Genomic DNA, 18,739 nt, shown 5'->3' with positions numbered 1-18,739 from the left:
AGCACTGTACTAATGCTGGATTCGATCCAAGCTAATCAGGTTGGACACAACCCCTGTCCCACATAGGGCTCACGGTCTTAGGTACCGAGGCACGTTATTTTATTTTTGGGGGTATTTCTGAAGTGCTTTCTACCTTTCTAAGCACTGAGGTAGATACAAGGTAATCCAGTTGGACACCGTCCCTGTCCCACACGGGTTCACGGTCTTAATCCCCATTTTACAGATGAGGTAACTGAGGCCCAGAGAGGTGAAGTGACTCGCCCAAGGCCACAGAGCAGACCAATGGTGAAACTGGGACCCAGGTCCTTCTGACTCCCAGGCCTGTGCCTTAACCACTAGGCCATTAAGTGATCTGCCCAAGGTCAAATAGCAAACAAGTGGCGGAGCTGGGATTAGAAGCCAGGTCCTTCTTGAGAACGGGAAGCGCCCCAGCGTCCCTGACACGAGTCGTGATTCTTCCCTTAGCCGGGTCGCTGCCGAGATCCGTCCAGCCCTCCGTGCCCGTGAGCCAGGTGTCCGGCTCCCTGCGGCGCCAGCCCACGGTGCTCGTGCGGCCCCAGCAGTGCCAGCCGTACCGGCCGCACGCCTCCTCGCCATCCCCCTGCCTTTCGATGGCCGAGGTTGGCCCCAGGCTCTCTCTACCCTGCGAGCTGGTGGCCGGGTTCCTGGCCAGAGGACCCGAGAGCCGGACCCACTCTGCAGCCAATTCGCTCATCCTGGAAGCCAGAGGGTCGCCGGTCAAGAGTGAGCCCCCCATAAAGCCCCCTGCCTCGGCGCCCCCCTCCATCCTGGTGAAACCGGACAACTCCAGAAACAGCAGCGAGAAGGTAGGTGCCGCGGAGACCTCCCCCAGTCTCGACACTGGGATTCCGCCTCCCGTCCCCTCGCGAATCTCTTCGCTGTGACATTTAGAGAGCCCTTACCGGGTGCCGAGCCCTGTACTAAGCGCTGGGGTAGATACGAGGTGAGCAGATCCACAAGATCATCTGTCCCAGATGAAGCTCGGTCTAAAAGGGAGAGGGAGCCGGTATCTCCTCCCCGTTTTATGGACGAAGAAACTGAGGCCCCGAGAGAGTTGTCCAAGATCACGCAGCAGGCCGGGGCAGAGCTGGGATACTAATCTGACTAATCTAATCTAATCTCTGACTTCTAGCCCTCTAGTGAACTTTCCACTGGATCATGCTGCTTCCCTAGTGGGGCTGGCTGTTCTATTTCATTTGTTGCTGAATTGTACTTTCCAATCGCTTAGCACAGTGCTCTGCACACAGTAAGCGCTCAATAAATACGATTGAATGAATGACTCCTTGGCGGGAACCACTAGGCTAAGAGCGATACATTCTGATTTCTCTCATTTCATTTTCCACGCACCCCCGGGTGTGGCAACAACCTTTCTGGGCAGGCTGCCGGGACGGGCTGACCGGTCCGAGCTCTGCAGAGGGTGGCTCCTAGTGACCGAGGCCCCGGAACTTTCGGTCCGGTGTTGGATCATGGCAGAGCAGGGTGGGAGAAAGCGAGAATAAAATGGCAGCCAACACCCACTGGGACATCATCATCCCTTGGCCCGAGGGCTGAAAATAGCCGTGGAATTCAGTTTGAGCCACTGCAGATGTGGGATAAAGACCACAGCCGCTCCCCGGAGCAAAAGCAGCACAATTCAGAGTAGCCTGGGCAACGAGCAGCTCCGCTGGGGGGCTCGGCACAATTAAGACAATCGCTCTCTCCCGCTTCAAAGCCTTACTGAAGGCACATCTCCTCCAAGAGGCCTTTCCTAAGCCCTCCTTTCCTCTTCTCCCTCTACTTTCACCCTGATTTGCTCCCTTCATTCAGCCCCGTTAATGTCTGTCTCCCTCTCTAGACTGTAAACCTGTGGGCGGAGAATAAATCTGTTTATTGTTGAACCCTTCCAAGTGCTTAGTACAGTGCCCTGCACACAGTAAGCACTCAATAAATACGACTGAATGAATGAAAGAACTAATATCTGGGCCCGGCCCAAACCTACTCAGCCCAACTTCCTCTTTTCTTCTGACCAGGCCTGATTGAACCAGACCTGACTCCACCGGAGCAGGGGAGCAACTTTCCCACACTCACCTCTCTCATGCTCTGTGGAAACCCCACACATGCTCCATTGCCTTCCCCTGGAAATTGCTTTCAGCTGTTTGAGGAAGCGATTGAGCAGGTGTGAGTGTGTCCCTGTGCACTTGCCAATTACCGTTCCTTCCCAGGGGGAGAAACTGGCAGCAAACCCAAATAGACCCCCTTAATCAGTGGTAGCTACTGAACGCCTTCTAAGGGCAGAACACCCATTAAACAGTGGGGAGAATGAAGTAGAAGCGGGCCATCAAGGAGCTTGCAAGCTACAGGGGGAGACAGGCAAAAACTTTCAATCGGTTGTATATATATTGAGCTCTTAAAGTGTGCAGAGCACCGTCCTAAACACTGGGGAGAATTCGATAAACTAATATCACAGACACGTTCTCTGCTCACAACAAGCTTACTGTCCAGAGGGGACACAGACATTAATAGAAATAAATAAATTACAGATAAATAAGTGCTGTGGGGCTGGGAAAGGGAATGAATAAAGAGAGCGAGTCAGAGCAGAGCAGGAGGGAGTGGGAGAAGAGGAAAAGAGGGCTTAGTGAGGGAAGGCCTCTTGGAGGAGGTGTGCCTTCATTCCTTCAATAGTATTTATTGAGCGCTTACTAGGTGCAGAGCACTGTACTAAGCGCTTGGAACGTACAATTCGGCAACAGATAGAGACGATCCCTGCCCAACGACGGGCTCACGGTCTAATCACGGGCTTATAATCTTCAATAAGGTTTTGAAAAAGGGGTGTATTTGTCGGATACGAGGAGGAAAGGCGCTTCAGGCCAGAGGAAGGACGTGGGTGAGAGGTCAGCTGTGAGATAGACGAAGTACAGTGAGAAGGGTATCACAGACAGTGGGAGCCCGAGCATCCCTCCACGTCCGGGAAAGACGTGATTCATCTCTGGGCTGACCGGCCACCGCCCAGGGGACCCGAGAGGGCTCCGCCGCCGGGCTCAGACGCAGCCAGAGACAACTTCACCACCCCCCCGCCTCCCCCAACTCATCACTCTTCCTTCTCTGTCCTTCTTGCAGCAGGTGAAAACGGTGAGATTCCAGAACTACAGCCCTCCCCCGCCAAAACAGTCCGGCTCCCACACCGCCCTCAGCAAGCTCGACCTACCCGCCTCCCCCGAGGCCTCCCAGCTAGAGGCCGGCCTGCCATCCGCGGAGATGACCACTCTGTTTGTTCACCGAGGGGGCACCCACTCCGGCCAGACGGAGCCCAGGAGAAAACCCACGTACGCGAAGGCCGCGTCCCTGACCCTCCCCATCCCGGTCATCCAGCCGATCTTCCCCGGCAAATAAATCCGCCCCTGCTTTCGGAAGCCAAGAAAGGTGAATTACCTGAGCCGTGAGTCACCCTGGCTGAGCGTGGCCTGCCTGCCCTGAGGCCGTGCGGTCGCTCTGGTGGCCCAGTGGGTGAATCGGTCTAGGGAGGGGAAGGGTGAGCTGCCGGCCAGAGCTGGAGGGGAGGGGTTTGCCTCCAGCACGGCCAACTCGTGTGCGTTGGGATCCCAGAGGTCCGTCCAGGAGAGCGGAAGTCCCGAGGCTCCTGTCTGGTCAAGGGGATCCGTGGAAGGCACCGGAAGTCCTGGGTCGGCGGGGATGGGAGCGGCTTTTCCCTTGGCCCTGGCCCTGAGGGCGCAGGCTGAGATGGCACAGTCCTCGCTGGCCAGAGCTTGGCCTCTGAGGGAAGAGAGGGGGCCAGAGCAGTTAGTCTGGGGGCATTTTGCCAGTAGATCAACGGGGGATGCAGAGTACAATGAAGATGCACGGCCTAGTGCAGAAGGAGTCAGAAGGACCTTGGTTCCGATCCCGGCTCTGCTACCTGTCTGCTGTGTGACCTCGAGCAAGTCACTTAACTTCTCTATGCCGCATCTCTAAAATGGGGATTAAGACTGGGAGTCCTATGCGGGACGGGGACCGTGTCCAATCTGATTAGCTTGTATCTACCCCAGGACTTAGTTCAGTGCCTAGCGCTTAATAGGCGCTTAACAAATACCATAAAAAAAGAATGATATATGCCACCAGAGACAGACCGGCGGCCTTGTAAATTAGGATGAGGTGGCAAAATCTGATACATTGAAGGTTTGGAGGCTTAATATGAATGAACACTAGGTTTAATTATTATTATTCAACATTTACTAGCCTCATCGTGTGAGCACTTCACTGCAGTTGATGCGGAACCTAGAATTAGGCTCAATTCCAATCTTTGGACCTACAGTCTAAATTAGTGGAGGCCTGGCAGATTCTCTGATGAAAAGTGCCATGACAGTTCAAACTGCCCTTGTCTTTTAGAGACCCAAACCTAGCAAAGAGCGTCCTTTCTTTTCTTTTTTTTTAATATGGTACTTGCTAAGCGCTTACTCTGTGCCAGGCACTGTACTAAGTGCTGGGGTAGGTACAAAATAATCAGGTTGGACACAGTCCTTTTCCCACATGGGGCTCACAGCGAGGGGGAGGATTTAATCCTCATTTTATTCATTCATTCAATAGTATTTATTGAGCGCTTACTATGTGCAGAGCACTGTACTAAGCGCTTGGGATGAACAAGTCGGCAACGGATAGAGACAGTCCCTGCCGTTTGACGGGCTTACGGTCTAATTTTACAGATGAGGAAAGAGGGGCCCAGAGAAATGAAGTGACCTGCTTAGTGTTACACAGAAGACAAGCAGCCGAGTCGGAATTAGAAACCAGATCCTCTGACTCCCTGGCCCATGCCCTTTCCACTAGGCCACCCTGCTTCCCTTTCTGCAGACTGCATGGAAGCAACTCTCGCGGGGCAACCTGCATGATAGTCGGACGTGGATGGGGGTGCTGAAAAGGGGGTGAGGGACCACCCTCTCATCAATCATTCTAGCCTGGGGAGCATTCAGATCTCAGGGGCATTTGGCCACCCAAACTGCCCTCTTGTTGGGACCCACCCACAAGCCAGGGCCCATGAGCCCTACAACAACTTTTTCCCAAGACGGAGAATCCCACCAGAATTGGGAGATGAGTCTGGTGGTTGTCCTAGGGTTGTGACGATACTCTGCTGAGCGCAGTCCCTCTTGGGACCACAGTGCAACGAGGAGGTAGACAGGCCACCTCATCCCCACGCCATCCCTTCCCACCTTGCACAAGCACTTTTTTATGGTACTTGTTAAGCACTTACTATGTGCCAGGCACTGTACTAAGCCCTGGGGTAGATATAAACTCATCAGATTGGACTCAGGCCCCCACAGGACTCCTAGTCTTAATCCCCATTTTACGGATGAGGGAACTGAGGCATAGAGAAGTGAAGTCACTTGCCCAAGATCACACAGCCGCTATGTGGCAGAGCGAGGATTAGAACCCAGGTTCTTCTGACTCCCAGGCCTTTGCTCTCATCCACTAATCCCCTCTCCCAGGTGCCCATGGGCAGACAGTAAAAGTCACAGGGGCAGTCACCGTTCAGAAGATTAACGATCTGCTCTAGTGGATTTTAATCACACAGAGGCACTGTGAACACCCACGTTACTCCACGCAGACAATCCAAGTTTCCTTGGACCCTGCCGCTCGGGGGCCTGATTCTCCTTCCCTCATTCTCTCTCCCTCTCTCTTTCACCTTCTCCTTCATTCACACATTCTCTCTCCCCTCACTCACACATTTTGTCCTCGCCGATTCTTTCCCTTTCTCTTCCTCTCCCTCCTCCCTCCCCCTCCCCTTCTCTCCTGTCGTTCTCACACATTTCCCTTCCTGTCCTCTTTCATACCTTCCCTCTTCCTCTTCATTTCTCCCTCCCCTTCTGTCTCCTCATTCTCACACATTCCCCCATTATCCTCTCTGTTTCTTTTCCTCTTTCTCGCCCTCCCTGTCCTTCTTTCTCCATTCCCTTAAGATGGATCATTGCTGCTGTCCAGATGTGAGGCATTAGAGTAAAATCATTTTGAAGCCCAAATTTGGAGTCCAAAGATGTCTCTTTGGGAATCAAAATCCCACCTATATTTTAGGATGAAAGGAAGGAAGTTCCAGGAAGACTCCAAAGTGTTCTCTGGTCCAGTTCACACGTTTCCTTTGGAAGATCCCACTATTCCCATCTCCGGCAAGGGAGAAAGAGGAGACGATGGAGGGGGCAACAGGGCTATGTCTCGGTCCAACCCTACCCTAAAAAAACCCTACATTGGCAGAAATTTCATGCGCCCATGAGATTGGGGCAAGGAAGACATCGGGCTAAATAAAATCAGACTGTAACTTAAAAAAATTGAAGTCCAATGTCCTTCCTTTATTTCATTTTCACGTGCTGGCCGCAAGTCGATGTTCTTCTTTTCTTTTATCCTGTAACAACAAAACAGAAGGCCGAGCTGAGCTGACAGATAAGAAGGGTGCCCGGAATCATAGGCTTTGTGGATGGGGCCTTTGCGGATTTTTTGGTGGGAGCAGGGTGGGGATTGAATTGTTACCAGCTAATGATTTTTGGAAATAATTTACAAGTCTGCCTCGTACTGGCTCAAAACTTTTCTTTCCTCTTAAAGGGCATCTGCCACCTTCTTCCAACGACAGACTAGTGAACGGCAAGAAGTCTGAGAAGAAAAGCTCTCAGCTGGAGTGGATAGTGGCCAGAGGAGGCAGCAGGCTGGACAAGGGACCTTGTGATGCTCCAGGAAGGCCAGAGATGATGGTGAACCCAGGGGAGCAGATCCTAGAGGAGATCCAATATTCCTGGGCCTCAGAAGTGGGAACCACAAGGACGAGGTCCCGTTATGACACCCACCAGCTCCACTTTCGATGCCAAACCAACATCCCTGGATTTGCTCTTCCTGCACTCTGCCATTGAGGAAGGGGTTGAGCCTCAAGTCCCCTCCAACCCCTCCGACCTGTCCCCCCGGCTCAGATTAAGAACTATCCAAGAACCACCCCCCCGGCTCTGTTTTGGGCTTTTGAGTCTGACACAAAGAGAGGAAGGTCATTTTTATCCTGCCAACTCATCAGCCTGTCCTTCCTTCCAGAAACAACATGGGAGACTTTCAGGGAGCCAGGTTGGCTCTGCCAACTGTCCCTCAACGTTGGAATGCCCTCACCCCCGCCATTTTACTCCCAGGGTACCCACGTTCCGGGTCTGTGCCGTCTCCCCACCACGGATTCCCCGAGCCCTGTTCCTTAGCCCTAACGCCCTTTCATTTTGCAGCCCTCCATCCCTCTTCCCTATCCTCCTCCATCTGGCCCCACTCACGGGTCTGGTCTCCCTCTCCCCTGGCCCCCCCGGGCCTCGGAGGTCTCCCACTTTGGGGAACTGGAGGCTGCAGGCCTAAGATGAGGAGGTCCAGCCAATACCATGGGAAATCCTGCCAGTTGAGGTTCAGAAGTTGAGAGCAAGCGTGGTTACGAGAAGGGAGAGAACTTGACCGGAAGCGGGCTCTGGGACCCATGGTGGAAATCAGGGCAAATGAGGAGAGACCCAGCAGGGAGGTGTAGCCCTCATTCCGGCCATTACTTCTATTCTGATCTTCCCTCCAGAGAATCGTCTCAAAGGTTGAGTGGCTTTTCACCCCATCTCCTTACCTTGAGGTCCCCTTTCGGTGAAGGCTAGAAAGGAGGAAACACTTGAAGAGAGGAGGAGGAGGAGAAGAAGGGGGAGGAGGAAGAGGAAGAGAAAGTGGTCTGTGAATCTCTAGGAGTTTGAGGTTCTCCCTGGGTAATGGCATAAACAGCATCTAGCTCTTTTTGTCTCCGGTGTTTGGCAGCCTCTCGCCTCAGTCGAGGAGCCCTGCCAGTCAGTGACCGGCTGGACAGTGTAAAGGCTTCAGACTCAGCCTTCAGAGAGCCTCCCAGACAACCCCGCTCCCCTCACCCCCACCCAGTGCACCCACACAGCCCGGGGAGGGGGCTGTGGGCTCCTATTCCAGATCCCAAGTAGTCAGCGGCAGCACCTGGAAGGAAGGCTAAGGCATTTGAGGCCCAGAGACACCTGGCCATTCCTAACATGATGGCACCATTTCCCAGTTCAACCACAGGGCTGTGGGGAGGAATGCTTGAGAGCGTCGTTTGCTCTCACAGATGTGGTACTGTGAGTTTGCTTGGCTCTGCTGGGAAAAAAAAAATGGTTTCACAGGTTCTATTCGCTCTCCCCAGAAATTTCATTTAAAAAATACTGGAAATAACAAAACACCAAGTCTACCTGGTCCTCCAGCAGTCCGGCAAATAGATTCACCGAGGGCTGTCTCCGGGGTGCCCCCGGCAGCCTCCTCCCAAATCCCAGAACCGCCCAGGAGAGTGGTCGGCCGGGCCGGGGCTGGGACTGGAGTTTGGCCAAGGGCAGCCGGAATCTCCCGGCTTGCGTCTCTGCGTTTCAGAGACCTGGGCTTGATTCCTCTTTTTCCAGTACTGCTTTAGAGGAGGTCCAACCAAAGGAAAAGAGAAAGAGGAAAGAGAGGAAAAAAAACCATCTCCTCACAAAAGATTAGTTTGGCAACACAACTCAGCAACGTCCAAAATTTAGTAGTAACTGGACCTCTGCTCTACTCTGGACTTGTAAGAAGCCTTGGGCGTTTGAGTAAGCAGAGCAGACACTTAGCAAGTTAACATGTATATGTGTAATGTTTGTAAAAAGGGGGTCATGGATCACATTATGGATTCATGTGTAAATACTAAGATTTGGAAGAAAAAAGAGACTTTCTGAGGGAAGGTGTTATGACACAAATGCAGTGGACAGTTTGAAAACACTCGCTCACACAATCTTTCGTATCTTAGCTGTTCAAAAGAGGTTCCTAGTCTCTCAAGACCGGGATAGAGGATCTCATTTATCAGGGCTCTCAACTTTGGGAATTGGACCCTTCGGTCGACTGAACGAACGGCACGCTTCTGTGGGTCTTCAGGGGATCTTCACGTGGGCACAGACGACTGTAAAACAGACCCTCCGGTTGCTTTCGAAACAGCTAAATTGTATATCTATCTCTGTATAGCTAGACAAATGGCTTTAGATAGTCAGAGAAAGAGAATGAGTGAGAGAAATTTTGCGACTTGTCATATCCCAGTTTGAACTTGTCATGACCCGGCTTGCCTGCTGCATCAGCCTCTTCGCTGAGCTCCCTCTCTCTAGTCTCTCCTCTCTGCGGTCCATCCCTCACTCTGCTGCCTAGATCATTTTTCTAAAATGCCATTCTGCACACATCTTCCCATTTCTCAAAAACCTCCGGTGGCTAGTCGTTCCCCTTGCATCTAACCACGGCTTTTAATACACTGATCACCCCTCTCCCTGCTACTTAGCCCCTCTCTTCGCCCACAACCCCCCAGCTCACACTCAGTTCCTCTGAAGAAACGCTTCTTAACGTGCCTCCCTCTCACCCATCCTACTGGCGATCTGTTGCTCCCGTCCTCTCATATTTAGATCGGCTGGGACTCCCTCCTCACCTCCCAATCTGACAGATCACAGCTCGCCCCATCTTCAAAGCCAATCTGAAAGCCACATCTTCTCTAGGAGGACTTCCTCCAAGTATTCTCATATCTCCCCACCTTTATTTCCTCCAGCTTCCACTTCCGACTCTGTGCCACCAACTCACCTAAATAGAAGCGGTATGGCCTAGTGGAAAGAGCAAGGTTTGAGTCAGAGGACCTGGGTCCTAATCCTGGCTCTCCCACTTACCTGCTGTGTGATCTTGGACAAGTCACTTATCTCTTTGCCTCAGTTTCCTCATCTGCACAACGAGGATCTAATACCTGTTCTCCCTCCTACTTGGACTGTGAGCTCCATGTGAGATCTGATAATCTTGTATCGGCCCCAGTCCTGAGTACAGTGTATAGCACACAGTGAGCGCTTAACAAATACCACAATTAATATTACTACCTTCGGGTAGAAAAAGAAGCCACCTCCAATTCACCTTCCTTCAAAGCTGAGAAGCTTTGTGTTTTGGAATCGATCAGTGGTATTCTTGGAGTACTTACTGCGGGCAGAGCACTGTATCGAGCACTTGGGGGAGTTCCGTACGGTAGAATCGGTAGACACAATCCCCGACCACAAGGAACTTAGGGTCTAGACGGCGAGCAACAGAGCATCTGTGTTCTCTGATAATCTACAGGTCTCCGTTGGTCCAAGTGCTTATAGGGTCTTGTATTCCAATGCTTGGGATTGTGGACCTTAATGAAATGGTAGGTTTGTTTATTACCGCACAGTTTCAGGGAAGAGCTTCCTTCCCCGCTCCAATCTGGTTGCCCTAGCTGTCCCGGAGAAAACAGTGTACCAAAATATCTGTCTGTCAATACGGTGGGGTCAGTGAAACTAAGATGGAGGCAACTGCCTAGTCTCTGGTGCCAAAAATGTACATTATTCCATACTGTAAGCTTGCGCGGCCACGGAATCTGTCTCAGCATGAAACAATAAAACAAGGTTTATTTTCATTTAATCCTGCTCAACGAGGTGTCTGGTACTTAAGTAGGATATGTGTTGTATGAATGGACCCATCTTTTTTTGGGTCAAATATTGATGCCCCTGCTAGGATTGGCCTCTCCCTCTCTTTAGGAAATCTGGAACAGACTTCTGTGGGAAAGGGATCGGGGACCGGGGGGAAAGGGTGGAATGGAGTGGGAGAGGCGGGTCAAGGCCCAATTCGCCACCACCGAAATGGTCTGGGTCGGTGTCGAGTCTGAACCAAACTCCCGTTCATTACCCTCTGTGAAACTCCTATGAAAGGCAAGGAGATGTGGGTGAAGTTTTAATAGAAATCGTGTCCCGAAGCACAGGGAAAATCCAACACTAAGAGCCTTCTAATATTCCCGGTGCCAAATTACCATTAGAGAAGTCGCACATTGCTAGCCTCACCTCGCCCACTCAAACTGGTTGTCGGAGAGTCAGTGAGAGTTTGGAGAATCTGGGAACTTTCCATTTATTTCAACCCGACACTGACACATCCAATGAGTCCCCTGGCCCGAGATCATCTCTACTGTACTTGAGTAACACTATTCCCGGGTCCAGCCCCTTTTCCATCCCTCTCAGGACTCCGCCTCAACACCGTCACCAGGTTGCTTCAAGTAATGGTATTTCAGAGGTTTTTTTATGGTAATTGTTAAGCGCTTACTAAGTGCCAGGCACTGTTCTAAGTGCTGGGACAGATACAAGTTAATCAGGCTTGGTTACACTCCACGTCCCTCATGGGGCTCACAGTTGTAATCCCCATTTCATAGATGAGGCAACCGAAGTCCAGAGAAGTAAAGTGATTTGTCCAAGGTCACACAGCAGACAAGCAACGGAGCTGGAATTAGAACCCAGGTCCTCTGACTCCCAGGCCCGAGCTCTTTCCGCTCGGCCGTGCCGCTTGTCTGCCGATTCCCTGTGATCGACCGCCACCCTGCCCCTCAAGGTCAGACGAAAGGGGGAAACGGCGGGAAAACTCTTCCAGCACAAAGGAGCTACACCCGAGCTGGGTTGAGAAAAATAAAATATTTAATGCCAATTTGCAGATCAAGGTGGAAAGAGGTGGGAACACCCTTCCAACACAAAGGAGCTACACGCAAGCTGTGTTGAAAAAAAAATCTCTTTAATGCCCATTCTCAGAGGGCCTCAGAGGTGGCCCAGTTGCAGCTCCTGCGGTGACTCTTTTTTAAACTCTGGGCGGAGCAGACTTCATACAGCTTGGGGGCCGCCCTTGAGGTCAGCTCGCGGGCCATTTGACAGACAGCGAAAGGCCAGCAGCAATGTACGACCATCCAGTCTTCGCACAGCGTTCCCTAGGGCGACATAGACGGCATCAGCCCAGCTGGCACAAGCATACCGGATCTCAACTCCCCCAGTGCTTCGCAGCAGTGGGGGCAGTGACTCTGGGTTACTCCACCCCCTCCATCTGCACTCCCAGGGGAATAATATCCATTCCGGCCCGAGGTCAGTCACTCTGGGGAAGGTGGCTAGGGGCGAACAAACTTCCCCGATATAAAGCCCTGGCCAGATTTCCTCGGAGCCAGAAGAAAATGCCTTCCTCAGACTATTTCTGGCCCAAACCGAGGAGCTTAAGACCGTGACGAGAAGTCGGCCACGGTGAGTGCTCAGTAAATTGCGTGAGAAGCAGCGTGGCCTAGCGAATAGAGCAAAAGGAGCTGCGTTCTAATCCAGACGCCGCCACTCGTCTGCTTTTTGACCTTGAGATTCGCTGCATTTCTCTGGGCCTCGATTCCCTCATCTGTAACGTGGGGATTAAGACTCTGAGCCCCATGTGGGACGGGAACTGTGTAAAACCTGATTATCTGGTATCTACCCCCGCGCTTAGTACAGGGCCTTGGTACACAGTGAGAGCATAACTAATCGCATTAAAAAAAATCATTGATTGAGAGTGATTGGGTCAGGTCTTGGCCCTCCGGCCAGGACTCCGGCCTTCACGATTGCAACTTCCCAGTTTGAGAAGCTTGACGCTTCAGCCCAGGGCCACCAAAATGAATCTGTAAAAAAAAAAAAATTTTTAAACCTTTCTGGCTCCCCTGGCTCCTGCCCTTCTTCAAAATAAAAAGGTAATAATAATAATTATGGTATTTGTTAAGCATTTACTACGTGCCAGGAACTATACTATACTAGACTTCAAGACTGTGAGCCCGTTGTTGGGCAGGGATTGTCTCTATACGTTGCTGAATTTACTTTCCAAGCGCTTAGTACAGTGCTCTGCACACAGTAAGAGCTCAGTACATGCAACTGAATGAATGAAATACTAAGCGCTGGGACAGATACAAGCACATCGGGTTGGAAACCCACATGGGGCTCAAAGTCTTAATCCCCATTTTCCAAATGAGGTAACTGAGGCACAGAAAAGTAAAGGGAAGGTATCGACGACTCTCACCTTTAAGAGCCAAAGACAGAGCACGAACACACTTACCTTTATTCTGTGCCTCTCCCTGGTGCCAACTCTTAATGCCAGGGTGGAACCTGGCAGCAGTGGCCAGCACAGGCATTCCCCGTAATGTCGAGCCAGGTCACACTCCAGACAGAGGAGACAGCACAGACCACAGAAACCTGTCAGGGGCCCCCAGGATGAGAGACGCGGTTGACTCGGGTAAACCCAGAAAGCGAGATCATTTCCCAGTAATTCACCCCGAGCAGGAACAAACCGAGGCAGCCGTCATCCCCACCCTGAACGGGGACAGAGAATAGGAGAACAAGTCCAAAATCTATTGTCTAAAAAATTGCCTGTCCAGATAATCCTGAATCTCATGTCACCCCTTTCTTCCTTGGGTTAACTATTGGCAGAGTTGAAATCCAAATTGCTCTCCTAGTGTGGCTTAAGGCAACTTTATTCATTCAGTAGCATTTATTGAGTGCTTACTGTGTGCAAAGCACTGTACTAAGCCTCTGGAAGAGTACCATATAACAAGATAACAGACACAGAGAAGCAGCGTGGCTGGGCTTGGGAGTCGGAGGACGTGGGTTCTAATCCCGGCTCCGCCAATCGTCTACTGTGTGACCTTGGGCAAACCACTTCTCTGTGCCTTAGTTACCTCACCTGCAAAATGGGGATTAAGACTGTGAACCCCACTTGGGACAACCTAATTACCTTGTACCTAACCCAGTGCTTCGAACAGTGCTTGGCACATAAGTGCTTAACAAATACCATTATTATTACTATTACTATTATTATTCCCTGCCCACAACGTGCTTAAAGGGGGTATGAGAGAGACACATAAAGAAATTACAGATTTGTCCATAAGTGCTGTGGGGCTGGGACAGGGGAAGAACAAATGGAGCAAGTCAGGGCGAAGCAGAAGAGAGTGGGAAAGAGGGGGGTTTAGTCGGGGAAGGCCTCTTGGAAGAGATGTGCCTTCAATAAGTCTTTGAACGGGGGGAGAGTCATCGTCTGATGGATTTGAGGAGGGAGGGTGTTCCAGGCCAGAGGCGGGACGTGGGAGAGGGATCGGCGGTGAGATAGACGAGCTCGAGACGCGATGAGAAGGTTAGAATTAGAGGAGCGAAGTACGTGGACCGGGTTGCGGTAAGACAGTAGCAAGCTGAGGTAGAAGGGGGCAAGGTGATTGAAAGGCGAGTTAATCCACCTAATTGCAAACTTCATGAGGGTAAGAACCGGGTCACTTTCTCTGACTTCTCTCCTAAGCTCCTACTACGGCGTTCAGCGGTCGGCGAGGGTTAAGTCAACACTACTGACGATACAGATGGGAAACGGGGCATTCTTACAGACTCGCTTATCTCCGCAGACCCCGAAGAGGCCAGAGTTCCAGTTCCCGCCGGACTGAGCGAGGGTGACAATGAGGGGCTGGCGGCTGTTCCCTCTGGAAGGCTGAGTCACCACTGGCTCCCCGAGATCCTGGATCCTGTGGATCGGAGAGCAGGACAGGGTCAGAAGTGGGGTGATCCTGCAGGTTTAGGCTGGCCATGGGTAACTTCCACAACCCAGCTCTTGCCCTTTCATCGTGACCCCAGTGAGACCGGCAGAGGGCAAATGGGTTCTATTTTTTTGAATTGCATTAAGCGTTGGGGTAAATACAAGCTACTAGGGTTGGACACAGTCCATGTCCACCTCCCACATGGGACTCACAGTCTTAATCCACATTTTATAAAGTCACTGAGGCCCAGAGAAGTGAAGTGACTTGCTCAAGGTCACGCAGCAGACAAGCAGCCGAGCCGGAATTAGAATCCAGACTCTCCAGGATTTCAGACTCTCCTGAAGAGGGAGTCCCTCAGATAGACTCGAACTGATCGGAGCACATGGGCAGGACTCAAAATTCAACATTTTCAGTGAAGAACCTTTGACTCCCACCACACTCATCCCAGAATTCTTTCTTTCCCACCAACCAGACCCTCGGGGACCAGTCAGCCCCCCCCCGCCCGGGGAAGATCCCGTTTCCACAGACAGGGAGGATCTTTCCCTCTAACAGGCAGGGCCTTTCTTTCCCCAGCTCTACTGGCAACACTAGATTTCCCGAGCCCTAGGAGAAGGCAGCGTTGATTTCTTTCCCAACCAACTCACTTGCCCCCTTGGCCAGGGAGGCCTAGATTTTCATCTTCGGGCGGGACGAGTGAAAGCATCAGCGGCGAGGGGCTGTCACGCCCAGGACGGCCAGCTGCCCTCTTGGGGAAGGGACACCCCAAAATATTCATGCAAGGAATGAATCGGTCCACTTTTGCTTTTCCCTTGGTGGACAGCAGCCTGCCTCAAGTCCCAAAGAACAGTTGGCACTGTAACAATCTGGAACCTGAAGTCACAAGCAAGAGACTCCTGGAATCCTGGAACTGGTAGAAACCTCATGAGGTCAACAGGTCCAGCCCCCTGCCTCTAGGGGTGAATGATTAGCGTCCCCAGGACAAAGAGGGTCTGTTCTTTTCTAAAAAAATGACAATCAGGATGGAGACTTTTCAGCCTCCCTGCTAGCCCATTCCAGCATCGATCGTACTCAAAGCCAAGACTTGGATATGTTTCGTCTTACCCCGCTTCCTCTTGCTTGCTCAGAATACCCTCACTTAAAAACCCGTCAGAGCCCTGAAAACAGTCATTCGATCTATCCCTATCTCTCTCCCATCCCAACCCCGCTCACCTCCACAGCCTCCACTTCTCTAAGCCAAACGGCCTTAATTCAGTCTCCTCTCCTCTTGGGACGTATCTTCCCGTGATCGTTTTCGTCCCGTTTCTCTTCAGCCGTGGTGGGCCGGTGCCGGACGCGGCATTCTAATACGCGGGGCAGCCGGGACGGTGATTCCTGCATCGCCCAGCAAACCCCTTCGTGGGGGCGAGCAACAGATGGAGCCCAATTCCCCGCACCGACCCCGGGCTTCAGATTTCTCACGTCACTGAGGCCTGGCCTCAGAACGACCCATCAGGAAAAAGCGAAGGTCATCTCGGCTCCCTAACGTGGCAAAAGAAATCTCCCAGGGCTAGCGCAGGTTTCACTAGCTAGCCCTGCCTCGTGACTGGAAAGAGAGAAAGCCCACCAGGAGAGCACTTGTCTCCGCCCTTGGGAGCGTGATCCCAACCGGGACGTGGACATCCAGACTCCAAAACGCCTAGACTTATAACTCCATACAACGAGATAAAACTGTTGTACCAGAACCACAGGTAAAAACAAACAACAAATAAGCATTGACCAGTAGGTAATCCTATTGAGGAGGAATCCAACGAGAAGCGTTATGGTCTAGAGGAAAGAACACAGACGTGGGAGTCAGAAGACTTGGGTTCTAATCGTGGCTCTGCCAATGTACATTAGAAGTAAAGGATACGGTTACTGACTTCAAGGAGTCTACTCCCTAAGGAGCGAAGCAGCGTGGCTCAGTGGAAAGAGCCCGGGCTTGGGAGTCAGAGGTCATGGGTTCGAATCCCAGCTCTGCCACTTGTCAGCTGTGCGACCGTGGGCAAGTCACTTAACTTCTCTGTGCCTCAGTGACCTCATCTGGAAAATGGGGGTTAACTGTGAGCCTCACGTGGGATCACCTGATGACCCTGTATCTACTCCAGCGCTTAGAACAGTGCTCTGCACATAGTAAGCGCTTAACCAATACCAACATTATTATTATTATTATTATTATTAATGGGACATGGACCCTAGGTAAAAGACACAGAGAGAAGACATAATTGAATAAATCAAAATCACTGAATCAGCGGTATTTACTGAGCGCTTACTATGTGCAGAGCACTGTACTAAGCGCTTGGGAAAGTACAATCCAACTGAATTAGCAGACATGTTCCCTGCCCATTACGCGTTTACGGTCTAGAGGTGGAGTCAGAGCCTAGAGGACAGAGGAAAGGAATTTAATATACACAAAACCAGAAGTACACGCAAGTGCTAATTCGGCTGTCGTGGGGGCAGAACCACGCAGATGGGGATTCATCATCAATCACCAATGATATTTATTGAGTGCTTACTGTGTGCAGAGCGCTATACTGAACACCTGGGCAAGTTCACTACGACAGAGTTGGAAGACGTTCCCTGCCCGTAAGGAGCTTATAGTCTAAAGGGGGAGACGGGCATTAATATGAACAATTAATGTAAGCAGCAGCATGGTTTAGTGGAAAGAACCCAGACTTGGGAGTCAGAGGACGTGGGTTCTAATCCCAGCTCCACCACTTATCTGCTGTGTGTCCTTGGGCAAGCCACTTCACTTCTCTAGGCCTCAGTTACCTCAACTGTAAAACGGGGATTAAGACTGTGAGACTCTGTGATTTCCTTGTATCTACCCCAGCGCTTAGAACAGTGCTCGGCACTTGGTGAGCGTTTAATAGGCATCATCATCATTACTATTATTTTCCCCAATTTCCATCTGCTGCTCACAGCCCCCACTTGACCTCTGAGTTCATTACCTTCTAAACAATCACCCTTCACGTGACAGGAACCAATTTCTATCTACAGTCCCGGCTTTCCCGAATACCTGAAACACCACCGGAAAACTACAGTTCATTTGTGTGAACGAGTTATGCGAGTGGTGTACGTCACTACCCCAATCCAACCATCTCACCCGCGTCCCCAAACTGAAGCCCTACGGCCAGGGAGAGATCCAAAACACAAGTCGAAGCGGCAGAAAGGGGGTGTCCTGGCCAGGATGAACCCCGGATCCAGCCGGGGAAACCATCCCTTCTTGAGCCCCACGAAGAGTTCCAAGTCCCTGCTCTCTGGGCCAGGCAGGTAGTTAAAAACCGGGGGATTTGTTAAGTGTTTATCTGTGGGCCTACATCACAAGCGGATTGGTCGATCGATCAATAGTATTTGAGCACTTCACAGCGGGCGGAGCATCATCATCATAAGTAGTTTCTATAGAGCACTTACTATATGCAAAGCACTGTACTAAACGCTTGAGGGAGTACGATACGACAAAATTGGCAGACATATAATAATGTCGGTATTCGTTCGGCGCTGTGCGCCGAGCATTGTTCTACGTGCTGGGGTGGATACAGGGTAATCGGACTGTCCCTCCCGAGGCTCTTAATCCCCATTTTATAGATGAGGTAACTGAAGCACAGAGAAGCTAAGTGACTTGCCCAGAGTCACGCAGCTGACGAGTGGCAGAGCCGGGTTTCGAACTCATGACCTCTGACTCCCAAGCCCGGGCTCTTTCCACTGAGCCTGCCTGCCTACAACAAGCTTCCCCTCTCGGGGTCGCGGGGAGAGTTTCCGCTACTCGACCGGTCCCAGCTACGGGAGGGAGAGTCAAGCAGAGGCCCGTCCATTCCATTCCTAGCTCGGGCAGTGGGTAGCGAGTGGAAGGCCGTCGCCTACGACTCAAAACTCCCCTGTGCCGGGCGGCAGCGGCAGGGCGGTCGTGCCGCCCTGCGTTCAGACTGCCGTGACCCTTCCGCTCCCAGGGTCCCGACTTCAGGCGGGCGCCCCTTTGGCTCCGTGGACGAAGTGTTTTCCATCGTAGCTGTCGCCGAATATAATTCAACGTTCCGTTTCGGGATCACTGCCCGGAAATGAAAGCTTTGAGAGAGAGAAGTATTTTGCCCACCTCCAACGGAGACAAAATTTTCATACTATTCTACTTTCAGAATCGTCTTTCCAAAACCCCCTGGCACGGGTCTCTGCACTCCACTGAATTCTCCAGTGACCACTCATTTCCTTCCACAGCAAGCAGAAACTCCGTATTTCAAGGCTTTCCAGTAGGTAATTATTATTATTAATATCATTATTAAATGTTATCATCACTTAACATTAATAATATAATATGTAAATATAAATGATATAATTATAAATGATATATAAATATATATATATAATTATATGCAT

The 18,739-nt window shown here is 51.3% G+C and overlaps 2 protein-coding genes across 4 annotated transcripts in view; one reads left to right on the top strand and one right to left on the bottom strand.

Moving 5' to 3' along the window:
- Nucleotides 1–10,448, top strand: part of SH3RF2 (SH3 domain containing ring finger 2) — a 113,944-nt gene extending 103,496 nt beyond the window's left edge. For all 3 annotated transcript variants that reach the window (XM_039910239.1, XM_007666394.3, XM_001512087.4), the window contains exons 9-11: nt 466–827; nt 3,118–3,420; nt 6,580–10,448. In XM_039910239.1, coding sequence (XP_039766173.1) covers nt 466–827; nt 3,118–3,390 — 635 coding nt within the window. In that variant the 3' untranslated portion in view covers nt 3,391–3,420; nt 6,580–10,448. The remainder of the gene's footprint in view (nt 1–465; nt 828–3,117; nt 3,421–6,579) is intronic.
- A 1,105-nt stretch (nt 10,449–11,553) lies between these two features.
- On the bottom strand, nt 11,554–15,209 carry PLAC8L1 (PLAC8 like 1). Its single transcript, XM_007666395.3, has 4 exons — nt 14,998–15,209; nt 14,205–14,341; nt 12,895–13,031; nt 11,554–11,764 (listed from the first exon to the last, which is right to left on the bottom strand). The coding sequence occupies exons 1-4, from the start codon at nt 15,126–15,128 to the stop codon at nt 11,588–11,590; spliced, it is 582 nt and encodes a 193-aa protein (XP_007664585.1). The 5' UTR covers nt 15,129–15,209; the 3' UTR covers nt 11,554–11,587.
- Nucleotides 15,210–18,739: the final 3,530 nt, after the last annotated feature.

Source organism: Ornithorhynchus anatinus, chromosome X1 (genome assembly GCF_004115215.2).
Source record: "Ornithorhynchus anatinus isolate Pmale09 chromosome X1, mOrnAna1.pri.v4, whole genome shotgun sequence".
Classification (NCBI taxonomy): domain Eukaryota; kingdom Metazoa; phylum Chordata; class Mammalia; order Monotremata; family Ornithorhynchidae; genus Ornithorhynchus; species Ornithorhynchus anatinus.
This window is presented reverse-complemented; position numbering and strand designations above follow the sequence as displayed.